This window comes from Propithecus coquereli, unplaced genomic scaffold, assembly GCF_000956105.1.
Source record: "Propithecus coquereli isolate 6110/MARCELLA unplaced genomic scaffold, Pcoq_1.0 Scaffold286, whole genome shotgun sequence".
NCBI lineage: Eukaryota > Metazoa > Chordata > Mammalia > Primates > Indriidae > Propithecus > Propithecus coquereli.
The window spans coordinates 1,093,764-1,106,195 of record NW_012148463.1 but is presented as its reverse complement, the minus strand read 5'-3'; the positions used below and the strand labels follow the sequence as shown (position 1 = coordinate 1,106,195).

Sequence of the window (12,432 nt, the reverse complement as noted above, 5' to 3'; positions counted from 1 at the left end):
TGTGCTAATTGTTTCCTTTGGGGACTTATGAATAGCACTGTGGTGACTCTTTCTACAGGATCATCATCACTAGGTTGGTGCACTTTTCTTTTCTGCCTTTATACTGTTAACCATCTCTACTTCCTAGGATCCTGTGGAGAAGGAGAGGGGAAGAGAAGATCTGTCCAGTTTCTAAAGTGTCTATCAGGACGTAGAAAAATAGAATGGTTCTTTTGAGGAAAAACTTCTCTAAAGGGTATTTTTACTGTTTGGGAGAAGTTCAGATTTTTCAGAATTGAAAATAGGGTGCTAAGAATATACTATCTTTGTTTTTCAGGTCAGTAGGCAAAAATGGCACGCTGGTTGCTATTACGCCATTCTAATGTGCAAACAGGGAAGATGGCCCATAAGTTTACTGTGTGTCGTGCTCAGCCTACAACTTGGCTCAAATAAGGCATTCCTTAAATATTTGTGAATAAATGAGTGTCAGAAGTGTTCTTTTGAATGTTTATGCAAATTAAGGGGACAGACTAGTTATCTGTGATCTAATGATTTGTGTGGAAAATCAATCCACAGCTTTTTTTTGTGGCTCCTCCATTAGTAGAACATTCTCAGTCTTGGTAATATTTTTTCAGTGGTGGTAAACAGTGGTTTGAGCAGGACTATTTCTAAATAAAATTTTGGACTATGCCCTCTCTCCTTGCACAACTTCCCCACTGTCCTTTCTCTTTGGGATCTTGCATCTAAGCTAACATAAGCTGAGGCATTCACGACTCTCAATGCGTTATCGCATTGCTAAGAAACACACACATATTTTACCTGAAGTCTGCGGGAGACATACAGTAACGTGAACTTGTAGAAATCATTCTAATGAGAAGAGAATATTTGTGGTCTTTATCCCCCTCTTCAGCACATAGCTAAAAGACTATAGCCACTTCTCCTTCATATTGGGACAGAGGTTCTGTTTTTCCAATTTAGAGGAAAAAAATTAAATGAAATATTTTGAAATTAATGGGCTTATCTATAAAAAAATTTTTTTTCAATTAAGTTTCTCTCTGAGAACACATTAAGTTTCTTAAATTTAGTCCACAGCAAAGCATGGCCCAGAAAAGTCTAATACAAGATTTTCTCATTTTAAATTCAGTTTGAAAATGAATGAAAACAAGTGGTAAAACAAACCACAAAATAAAAGAAATTTCTAGACTCTAAAAATGACCAAGGGAATTGGATATCACCTATTTTACCCCCAATTCTAAAAACAAACCAAAATAAAAAGCATTTAATCAATTTTCAAGATGCTCTAATCTTTTATTTAAAAATGAAAACATTCTTGCAATGTCAAGATTAAATGTGTTTATTTTGAGTTAGTGGATACAATGGTATATTAGATACCAGCACTCCAAGCTACACCTATGTATTTGCCTCTAAACCTTCACACATTGTCAATTTCCATTCCTCTAAAATTCCACCACTGGGCCTTCTATTTCTAGCAAAATCATAGTTCAAATTTTAATTTAAAAAAAAAAGGCAAAAGCAAAATCGATCATCATATTGTGCTTCCAGTGCCCCCAGAAAGACTTTAATTGTCTCAAATAGATGTTTGTTGTTTTCAGTAAAGGGGAAAAAAATAACATGATCACTAGTAATGGTACAACTAGAAAACAGAATGCAGATTAAAGGAAGCATTTTAGGCTGGACCTAGTTAAGTTAGTTTCACCCCCCACCCAGTTAAAAATTCATATAATATCATGGATATGACTTCAAAGTTAAATTGTTCAATTTCTGGGCCACACATTTAAGCGTATTGGATAGTACGTTTTTGCACTGAAACAGAAGCAATACAAGTTTTATGTTCTACCATTACATTTCCAGATTTTTCACTTATGACTATACCTGCCAACCTAATGATTCTTGCATGCATTAGAGTTTGCTTTTGTAGAGTTAAGTTTATTTTCCCCATCCCTCCCACTCCCATGAACATTGCGCCAATGCGAACTCTTTGCCCAATTTAATGAGAATGTTGCCAAGGACAGCTCTGTGCCACCTCAGGACAGGAATCCCCTGTCCCCTTCCCAGGCTACAGATGGATCAGTAGTATTGATCACATCTCATCTTACATGCAGACAGACACTGTTCCCTTGATTTCCCCATGCCAGAGGCACACAAGTCAGCAGGTATGCATACAAAAATGGAATTAAAAGGAAAAAAGAAAGAAAAAAAAAAAAAAACAGAAAAAGCTTTCTTGTTAAAGCCTATCGTCCTAGAAGGAATCCATTGCTTTGAATTCACTTAAAGCCTGTACAGGCGAAATGTGTTTCTTCTGAGAACCTCGTCTAACTCGTGTCTGGAATTCTTCAGGCTTTTCTCTCTTCACAAGAGGCTTCTTCTCTGGAGCTTTCATCTTCCAAGACACAACAGGTGAGTTGACAGCTGCTGTCCCGTAGACCTTCTGGTATTTGGTTGAGGCCACATAGGATGCTTTCACCGTGAGGACAACAGCATTCATCAGGTTTTTAGCTGCCTGGATAAGTGATGTGGCACTGTCCAGCTAGAGTGGGAGAAGAAGAAGAGACACCTGGGTTAATCAAGGCCCCAAATTCACAGTTAAAACAATGTTTTGCTTGTGCAAATAAACAATATTGCCAAAAAGGAGCAAATAATCACAAGATAAGGTGAACAGGCCACAAATCAGTCACCTGTCTTCTATTATCCTTAATTTCAAAAGAAAAAGAAAAAGGGTATTGCTCAATGATGCATAGCTTTCTAGAATTTCAACATGGCTACAGACAAAGCTCTCTTTTTAGCATGTAATAATTCCAAGGTAGCAAAAGTTTTCCAAAGTGAAACATCTCATGTTACTACATTAGGCTATTAAATAGTTAGTAAGGGTGACAATTACTCAAATGTCGGGAAAGCACTTAAGAATAAAAAGTTATAAGGGGTTACATCTCAATTTTATGGTTCTACCAATGGAAGTATTTTTCCATTTATAGACTATTTCTACATTCTGAATTTAGGATTGGTAAATATGCAAACAGCTAAACAAAGGAACGACTGACTCATGGGTGACCTTGCTTTTACTTAGGTGTTTATTGAGCTTGGAGTGTTCATTTAATTATCCCCAGTCCTTGAATATTCTTCCTTTAAAAAATATCAATAACTGTGTCAGGATCTTATAGAAAGCATTTAGTGAGACTCCTATATCCACGTGAGTACCTACTATGTGCCAAACACTTAACTCTCACAACAACTCTATGAAGTAGGTATTATTTTCATTGCCATTTTTTAATGATGCATGCAGATGTCCAGTAACTTGTACAAGTTTACACAGCTTAAGTGATGAAGTCCTGAAAGACAACATTACTGATCTGTACCGCTACCCTGTTGGATAGGATAGCTTTAAAAAATGTTATGACAAGTCGCAACTTGAGAATAGGACAACAATTGTTTTGGTTACCTCTTTTCTGCTTTTAACTAGTTAGTGAGGTACATACTGTATACTAAATAATCCAATATCTCTTCAACTTTCTTCTTGCTTCACTGCCTGGACCATAGATGCTGAAATAGCTCAAAACTGCATTTCCCAGACTCCCTCTCAGCCAGGATTCTACATGTGACCTAGTGAAAGGAAAGAATTAACAGCTGGACTGCAAATCTTACTCCAGCCTAGGGGATACTTTCATCAACCTTCTTATATTATAATATCAACCTAAGAAAATGTATCCATTACAGTTGAATGAAGGAAGCAAGGGTGTGTTCCTAAGTATGCTGTTCCTAATTGTTGAGATTGTTTATCGCATAACCTGTAATCCATGCATGTATAATTCATCCTCATTAAAGAATGGGGATGAGGTATACAACCTTCTGAGGACTAGATGATTAGCAAAATGTTTAAGCCGAGAGATTTTAAAATCCTATGGGGCTCCCTATGTGATATGCTTGGCATTCACTTTAGCTTTGTATTATTTCTATGACCAAAACGTGTTCCATGCAGTGATTATCAGATGTTTTATCAAACGCCTCTGTGATACTGTTGCTCTGGCTGTTCTTTGTTCCATATCCTTTATTAAATCTAAATAAATGTTTTGCTGAGTTAAGAAAAAAAATAAAAGACACTCAAAGGAGCTTAATTCTTGGCATCACTAAAAAAGCTCCATAGTGTGGGCATTAGGGGAAACAATGGAAGATGCTTTCTGTGTATAAATCCCTCTCAATACCATAGAATTAAGGCTTTACCGTTGGGGAAAAAATATAATAAAGGTATTACATTGACCCTATAAGAATATAGAGAAGCAAAGATATATTTGGATTAAAGCCATGATCCAGGGGACATATACTTGACTGCTCTGTGAATTAACCAAATGGATAGAATAAACCCATTTACATGAATTTACCACTCTATTATACTGTACGAGGTGCATGTATACCAAAATAACTGCTTAAGCCATATTGTTTATACAGCCAAAATTTCTAAAGCTAGATAAAGAAAAGCAAAATTCTAGATAATTCATGTTAACAGGAGAGAAGTCAAGCATGGATTAATGCTGTGGTTCTCAAAGTATAGTTCTCAAGCCAACAGCATCAGCATCACCTGGGAACCTGTTAGAAATCCAATTTCTCAGGCCCAACCCAAAACTAAATCAAAAACTTGCCATCTTTGTTTTAACTAATCATCCAGGGGATTCTGATACATGCCAAAGTTTGAGAACCACTAGATTATTGAAACCCAAAGACTATCTTGAAGGCTTATTTTATCCAATGATTTCCATACCATTAGGACTTCTACCATAACCAAGTTTGACAATATCACAGCCAGTTATCTGACTGAATTTTACTTTTTCATCTCTCATTATACCCCAGGTAGAAATGTAAATAATGAAGAACAGAGATGAGATAGCAAAATGTTGGGACAATTATGTGCAGATCAGTCATGGTTTCTTTAGAAGCAAAATATCCTACCCTCTTTGGCCAATTCATTGTCCCCTGTAAGTCTGTCAGGTTTCAAAAATGAGAAATATTCATTCCTAAAGTTAATTCTATTGTGTGCTATTAGTAAGGAAAGGGTGAAATGATATTATGTCAGGGACAGTTTTACTGATTTGTTTTGGGCAATAGAATTAGTAGAAGTAAAATGAGACAAGATATGTCTATTGTATTATTAAATGGTTCCCAAAGAGTGAGTTCTGGGAGAATTGAGTTGATTTGAAGAGAAGGATTACAAGTAATTTGGAGATTTTTACCACAGATTCCATTTTCAGATAGATGGTGTCTAATTCTGCAGCAAAAATATGAGAGCCTGTCTGTTCTTCAGAACCCCTTTGTTTTCCCAGAATGATGCAGGAATCCTGTGAATAAACCTAATACGTTGGTTGAAGATGAGATAGCTCTGAAATATAAAGCCAACGATTTCATTCAAACCACCTGCTAAGGCAGATCTTGAATTTCTGGGTGAGGTAAAATGAGGAGGTGGGGAATCCAGCCAACTAGACTTGAACGAAGCCCAATCTAAAATTATTAATATAAAATGTGACTTTTTAAAAATGTTGAATCCTCAAAGGATACATTTTGTCCTAGACCCACTTCCATGATTTAGATCATTATCAGCACAATCAGAATTATTTTTATTTAAAAATTGGTTTCCTTTATGCTTCTTCAAAAAGTACCCTGGTTTGCAATTGACATGTTTTGGCTAAAAATTCACTTCCTCAAGGAAAGACATTGGAAAGAGTAAAGTTACATGACAAGAAATTTTTTATACAGGGTTTAGGAATACTTGACATAATTGCATTCTACTTTGTGATTTATACTGTAACTATAGCATTTTCAAACAAGATGTGTAAATGAATAAGTGAAGTTCAAATAATATCCAACATTAATTGAGCACTTACTGGGTGACTGGCATTGCCTGAGTCCTTTCAATCATGAGATTTAATTTTCAAAAATTCTTAAGAAAATTGAAGCTTGGAGAAGTAATGGAACTTGCCCCTGCAGTAGCTGCCAAAGTAGGATTAGGACAGATCCAAAGCTCATCATCTGACTAGAGCTTTTGGCCTCAGGTATGTTTCTGCCCAGTACTCAGCCCTTCCCTGTACTCTGGGCTGTCTTCCTGGTTTGGAATCACCCTCATGGTAGCAGAGCCTGGAATCTGATGTCTGCTGATTTCTCTTGCCCACGCCCACCTCACCTTTTTTTTTTTTTTTTTTTTTTTGAAGCACATGTACTGTACAGCTACAGTAACTGGTTAGCCCCTTCGGTGTGACTCAGCTGCTCTAATTAGCTTTCTAATCCTTTATCTGGGCTAGTCTTGCTAGCTTTAAAATGGTCTCAAAAGTCAACCACATCTCAGCTCTTCCTCAGGCTGACCTGCCTTACACTGATTGACCTTTTCAGTAGAAGGAATTGTCCATCTTTTCCTGTTTAAGTGTCATTGTATTCCTCCTGGACATCCTATTAAGTTCCTGTACCTAGTCTAAGAGTAATTGTTCATTGTCAGTTAATTTTAAAAACAGGAGCCTACATTTAGCGAATGAGATCATGTGCCAGTCTCTGAACTGAGTTTCGTTTCTCTCATTTAATCTCACAACCACCCGAGACAGGTAATAGTACAGTATGCCCACAGAGGATATAGAGGATGCACGTAGGTTGCCAATATTATTCTGTAAATACCTGGTGAAGCCAAGATTTAAACTCAGGTGGTCTAACTAGAGAGTCCCTGTTCTGACCATTGCTCCCTGCTGCTTCCCAGAGCCATGCCCAGCAGATGAATCCTCAGCCTAAAAACCCATCAGGCTGTATTAGACTAATTCTCCCTAGTCCACCCCATAGGCGTCTGTTGTCCCTAACCACAGAAATTAGACTTCTCCTAATTCTGTCACTATTTTTTAAAATATCAAAGTACTATTTTCAAAAAGCAACAGATGTTTCCTCACATCTTGTTCTATTACAGTCTATGAAAAGCAAATAAGGGCAGGAGAGCTGTTTTACTGGCATTTTTATAGGGCGTTTTCTGGCTGCTTTTTCCTGCCTCTGTTCCCAGTCTTTTCTTCTTAACCCACTACACTTCTAATATACAGTCCTATTTCTCCTTCCCTACGCCATCCTCCTTTTGTGTTTTTAATGGAGAGAAAGAACAGAGGGAAGACTTTTCTGAACTGTGATCCTTCCATTAATCAATATTTGTGCTACCTAATTCCTTACAACATCAAAACCAAACAAGGCCATGAAAAGTGCTTGAAGTGACTTTCACACAGTTTACATAATCATCTGAATATTTCTGAAACCCCATGTCATCAGTTGCATGCTACTTCATTCACCATTGCAACAGGGGCTCAGTTTCAATAGAAACAAAATGTGACTGTACCGCTCAACGGCACTCTTGAAGGAAAGTGCAACCACATCTCTCGAAATGCCAAATTCTCATCTATTCTTCATCCTCTAGTTTATCCCTTCTTTTTTCGACCTACACATTTAGCCATCCAAGTAATTCTTCAGACACATATTGAATATGTACTTTGTGTCAACCACTGCACGTGAGTGTTGGGTATACAAACATACATAGACATGTGCTGAACTACAAGAACTCACAGTACAATGACAAAAATAGACACAAACTAAAAGGTTTAATGCTGTATGATGGTTTTTTACTAGGATGTGAGATGCTAAAGAAACCAAAAGAATAGGGGATCAACCTTGATTCAGGTTGGGATAGGGCAAGAAAAAAAGCCTCATGGTGGGCGTGATCTAAACTCTCTTTAATGAATAAGAGGTTGTTGGTGACTGGATGGTTAAGAGTGGTGAAGAAGGACGATTCTCAAATTCCTAGCTAGTACAACTTGGTAAATATTAATGCTCTTAACCCAGACTATGGAAATAAGAAGGAAGCTGAGGTGATACGAGGCTGAGTTTAAATTTGAACCTACTGAGTTTGTGTCTGTGTTACAACGAGGTGGAGTTATCAGAGGAACAATTATAATTATGGGAGTAAACCTTGGGGAGCTAGATGTTTAAAATCACTTTGCTTCCATTGATCTTCCCAGTTGTTTCATGAACAGTGTTCTGCATACTATAGGTATATAATGTATGCCCATTTCTGCCTGATTTATTCTTCCCTTAATATTCCTTATTTAGTGCTTTTTATAAAGAGAGATAATAAACTGCTGAATGAAATATTAAATCCATATCCTCTCCCCAGGCCCAAAAATCCAATAAATTGACTAAAAATTTTCTCAGCATAAGATTTTCGAGATCAAAGTCAATATCCTTTTAATAATCTAAGACATAGCATCATCGAGAAATATCTTATTTTGGATAGAAAGTAGCATTGGCCATCTAGGGAATAGTTGATTAATTAATAATCCTTTACCCTTCATAATAATGGTTAACTTCCTGGAGGCAACCAGCATTAAAACAAATGCAGTTTAGGTTTAACAGCTTGCTTTAAAAATACCCAGCGTTGTCAAAAGTGCGAAATAATATAAAAAGGAGCGGGGACTGCAGTGCATATGACATAGTAAATGTTTTAGGAAGTTAATTTTTGGGAGCCAGGCATAGAGTTACAGAAGAGAATTAGGATTTGACTATCCATTCATCCATTTGCAATATGCATATACAGACGGATTCATTTTCAGGTTGCATGTCTATTTTCAAAACATCTGATTATCTGGCACCAAAAATTAATGAAAAGTAAATGTCAGTTCATGAAAATCTAAAGTACAAAGCAATCTGCTGCTGGATTAAAAAATAATGCAAATGTGCTGGAACTACTGGCTACACTAAATCGAATAAAATAAACCAAATCCATTTGGAAGGTGATTTTGAAATAAAACTGAGGAATTTGCTTTGATTGCTTCAAAAGGCTTAGAAATGCCTCGGGAAGGAACCAGTCCCATTTGGGCCTCGGCTATTTTATTTTCATTATTTCAAGTCAGAGCTAATAACATTAATGATTTTGAGAATGCTAAAAGCGTTCCCCACATATGGATAAAGTCCATTGTAGCCTTCTGTAATATTTTAAATGGGAATAACAGCTTTAACATATAAGAAGTGTTTTAACTGGGCTGTACTACACACATTCAGGCCTAGAGTAGGTTTTCAGGGGAGGAAGTTGTGATGGAAGAATTGACAATAAATTGAAAGCCAATACCTAGAGAAAACTGGAATCTTTTCACTGGAGCTGGTCATTTATTTATATTTAAACTGTTATATCCCTCAAAGGAGTCACAAATTGCTTGCAGAAAAAAAAAAAAAAAAAGATTTTGCTACAAGTCAGCTTTGCTGTTAATGAATTGGAGGTTAGAAACCCAGAGCATTGGAGCCTATTATCCACCAAGAACATCGAATGTTTAAAAAAATCCATGAGGCTTTGAAAAGATATTTTATCTCCTTAGAAACTGTGATACATTTAGAATACCTTGAAATATCTGCGTACTTTTTCCAGTGTTTATATAAATAACACTTTTTTTAAAACTCTGGCAAGTCCAGGGTAATAAATAACTCAAGCAAACAAAGACACGGTGAAAAAAATTCAGCCTAATCGCATCTTTCCCCACTTAAGTCATCTCAGGATGTTTATACATTTGCAAAAAGAGACATTTCCTTTATGGCAAGGCAAGTCCTCATTTCAGCGTTCTAGTCTACTCACTCTTTCTTATCAAACATCAACAGTGAAGTAAATTAGCAAAGCTGAATTCCTTCCTCTTAAGTCGGTGACATTGGTGGACAAAGGGCAACCATTTGCCACTCACCCTTATAGTGTCTGTGGCAGGCATTACTAATCAATGATGGCACTTTGCTTCCTCAGAATCTGCTAAGTGGCAGGGAAAAGCAGCTTATTTACCTCCCTCCTCCAAAAGGTCACATTTTGACAGGTCTGTCAAAAACAACTCCATTCATTTTATAGCACAGATACATCATCCATTTGTACTTCTATATTTAAATAGTTTAAAACCTTTTTTTTTTTTTACTACCTATCAGACTACAGACAAATACTTCCATATAAATAATGTTGCATTTAGTCTTTTGTTCCCACAGCTACCTTTTAGGGACAAACTGGACACTTCTTTGTTCTGACAGGATATTATGTGTTGTTAATTAATGAAACCATTAAGGAGAAGACATAAATATTAACAGAAATACAAAGTGCTTCGGGGATGATTTTAAATCAAGTGATGAAAATTAGCTACCTATATTAACAAGCATGGTGTCTGAGGTGAAAAAGACCATCACAGGCATGTTGTTTTTATTGTTTAAAAAATGCATTAAAACGGTTCATTTGAGAACATGTACTGATCCCTGATAGCTGAATTTCTGTGGGATAACTCCTAGAGAGTTACTTAATCCCAGGGGTATTCCCGTTTGATTATGGGATCTTGAAAAGCAAATATTTTAGAGCTCTAAGTAGTGGATCAATCACAACAGAAAGGAGGACAAGAGGTCTGTTATTTTTCCTTCAGGACATCCTTGAGTGATGCCAGAGAACCAGCTGGTGCTCCACCAGTGCCTGAAAGCCAGTTGTTAAGAAATCTCTATGTAATGGCTCAAGATTAAATTGGCAAAGACCTTAGCAGAAAGGCACTGCAATTACAGTCAGGCTAAGAAAAAAATCTGCACAGCATTGCTGAGAAATTTACCAGTTGGCTCTCAGGTAACTTTCTCAACTGGACATATTTGTGTCTTCCTTTTTAATTTATTTAGGTAGGTAGTAGCACTTCATAGTCAGCCAGTCCACTGATTAACTGTCTTCATTTGCATTTTTTCAATTATAGGTAAGTAAACCTTGGGGACTCCCATGAAGGCTTAATTACAGTGAACAAATTTCCTAAATATGGCTTAGAGCCATTTTTTCCCTCACCATTAAAGACAGACCAGTTTTTGCTCAACCCAAACAAGGTATTCTTGCTAACACTGGAATCCCAAAGAGAAGTGGGAATATTGAGATGTGTTGGCCCTTGGGAAGTTACGAACAGGGATATCTATCCATCTAGGCAATCCCCACCTCCTTTCTCTATATTTCTTCCCTGGTTCCTTTCACACCTTCCTTTTTCCCACCCTTCAGAGTATCCTGGCCCAGAGATCTTCCTTAATTTATTTGTTTCCATAGAACAAAAGAACCATGAGGAAATAAATCCAACAAGGAAAGAAGTTCCAATGGATTTTCAGGCATTCACTATGATTGGGAAATATTACTGAGCAGAGAGACAGTTCTTATGTCACATAAATACATCTTGCATTAATTCTTGATCTTGTCATCTCTGATCATGTGAATCATCAGCATGTTATTAATATCTAAGATTTATGTCCTATAATAACTCCTCAAGGGGCTAAGCTTCCTTTTTGCCTTCCCTGTAGAGGAGAGCCAGCTAGCAGAGCACACTACCTTCATTTTCACCATTCTCCCTCCTGGTCAGTATCATCATGACCAGGAGACTATGTAAGAGGAGCCACTGTCCAAGAACCTAAGAGAAATAAGTCTTCATAAAATGAATCAAAGATCCACTAATAATGGACTCCATGCTCTCAAGAGGGCCTAACTTTGTATGCACTTGGTATCTGCTGAAGGCTATTTAGCAACTTACATAGCGGCTCCTAGCCTCCAGCGTGCACAACTACAGCATGAATTGTGGATGATAAGAATAGAGGTTTGGGTGCTAGTTGGTGGAGCCTGGAAATTGAGCAAAATATGAAGCCTCTGGATTCTTTCACTTCATCTTTTCATTTCTCCTCATATCCAGACACTAGGAATTGTGTCATACCATGGCATTATTCATAGGTTGGGGAAAGTAAATTCTCATCCAGGCCATGCCTCTCTCAACAAGCACATGGAAAGAGCTAGTGCAAAGCCTCTGTTGCTAACGAGGTCCTGGATGAGGAGAGTAAGGAAGAGCAGAGACACCCCTTGCCCAGTGTTTGCTGACTATGATCAGCACCTCAGCCCCTCTTTGTTCATGGGGTCAACTCTTCCCCACCCCTTTCTTCCAAGTCCTGTCATTTTCTCTATCTCTAGTAATGCATTCTTACATTCATGATGTACTGGCTACCCTCCTTGTTGCCCCTCGCCTATCCATATTTTCTTCTCTTGCAGTGATGAAAGCCTGGGCTCTGTACTCAAACCCTGATTAGACTGATCACTATGTGATTTTTTTTTTTTTTAATTTCAGAGTATTACAGAGGTACAAACATTTTTGTTACTTATATTGCCTTTGCACTACCCAAGTCAGAGCTACAAGTGTGCTCATCCCCCAAACAATGTGTACCACACCCATGGGATATGAATTTACCCATCGCCTTCCACATGCCCGACAACTGATGTTACTTCCATATGTGCCATATGTGCACATGAAATGTTGATCATTTAGTACCAATTTAATTGTGAGTACTTGTGGTGCTTGTTTTTCCATTCTTTTGATATTTGACTTAGAAGGATGGGATCCAGCTTCATCCAGGATAATACAAGAG

At 37.3% G+C, this 12,432-nt stretch overlaps 1 protein-coding gene across 3 annotated transcripts in view; it reads right to left on the bottom strand.

Moving 5' to 3' along the window:
• Nucleotides 1–1,314: 1,314 nt before the first annotated feature.
• The window catches only part of CTNNA2 (catenin (cadherin-associated protein), alpha 2), a 483,549-nt gene continuing 472,431 nt past the window's right edge, over nt 1,315–12,432 (bottom strand). For all 3 annotated transcript variants that reach the window (XM_012648465.1, XM_012648464.1, XM_012648466.1), the window contains one exon: nt 1,315–2,527. In XM_012648465.1, coding sequence (XP_012503919.1) covers nt 2,240–2,527 — 288 coding nt within the window. In that variant the 3' untranslated portion in view covers nt 1,315–2,239. The remainder of the gene's footprint in view (nt 2,528–12,432) is intronic.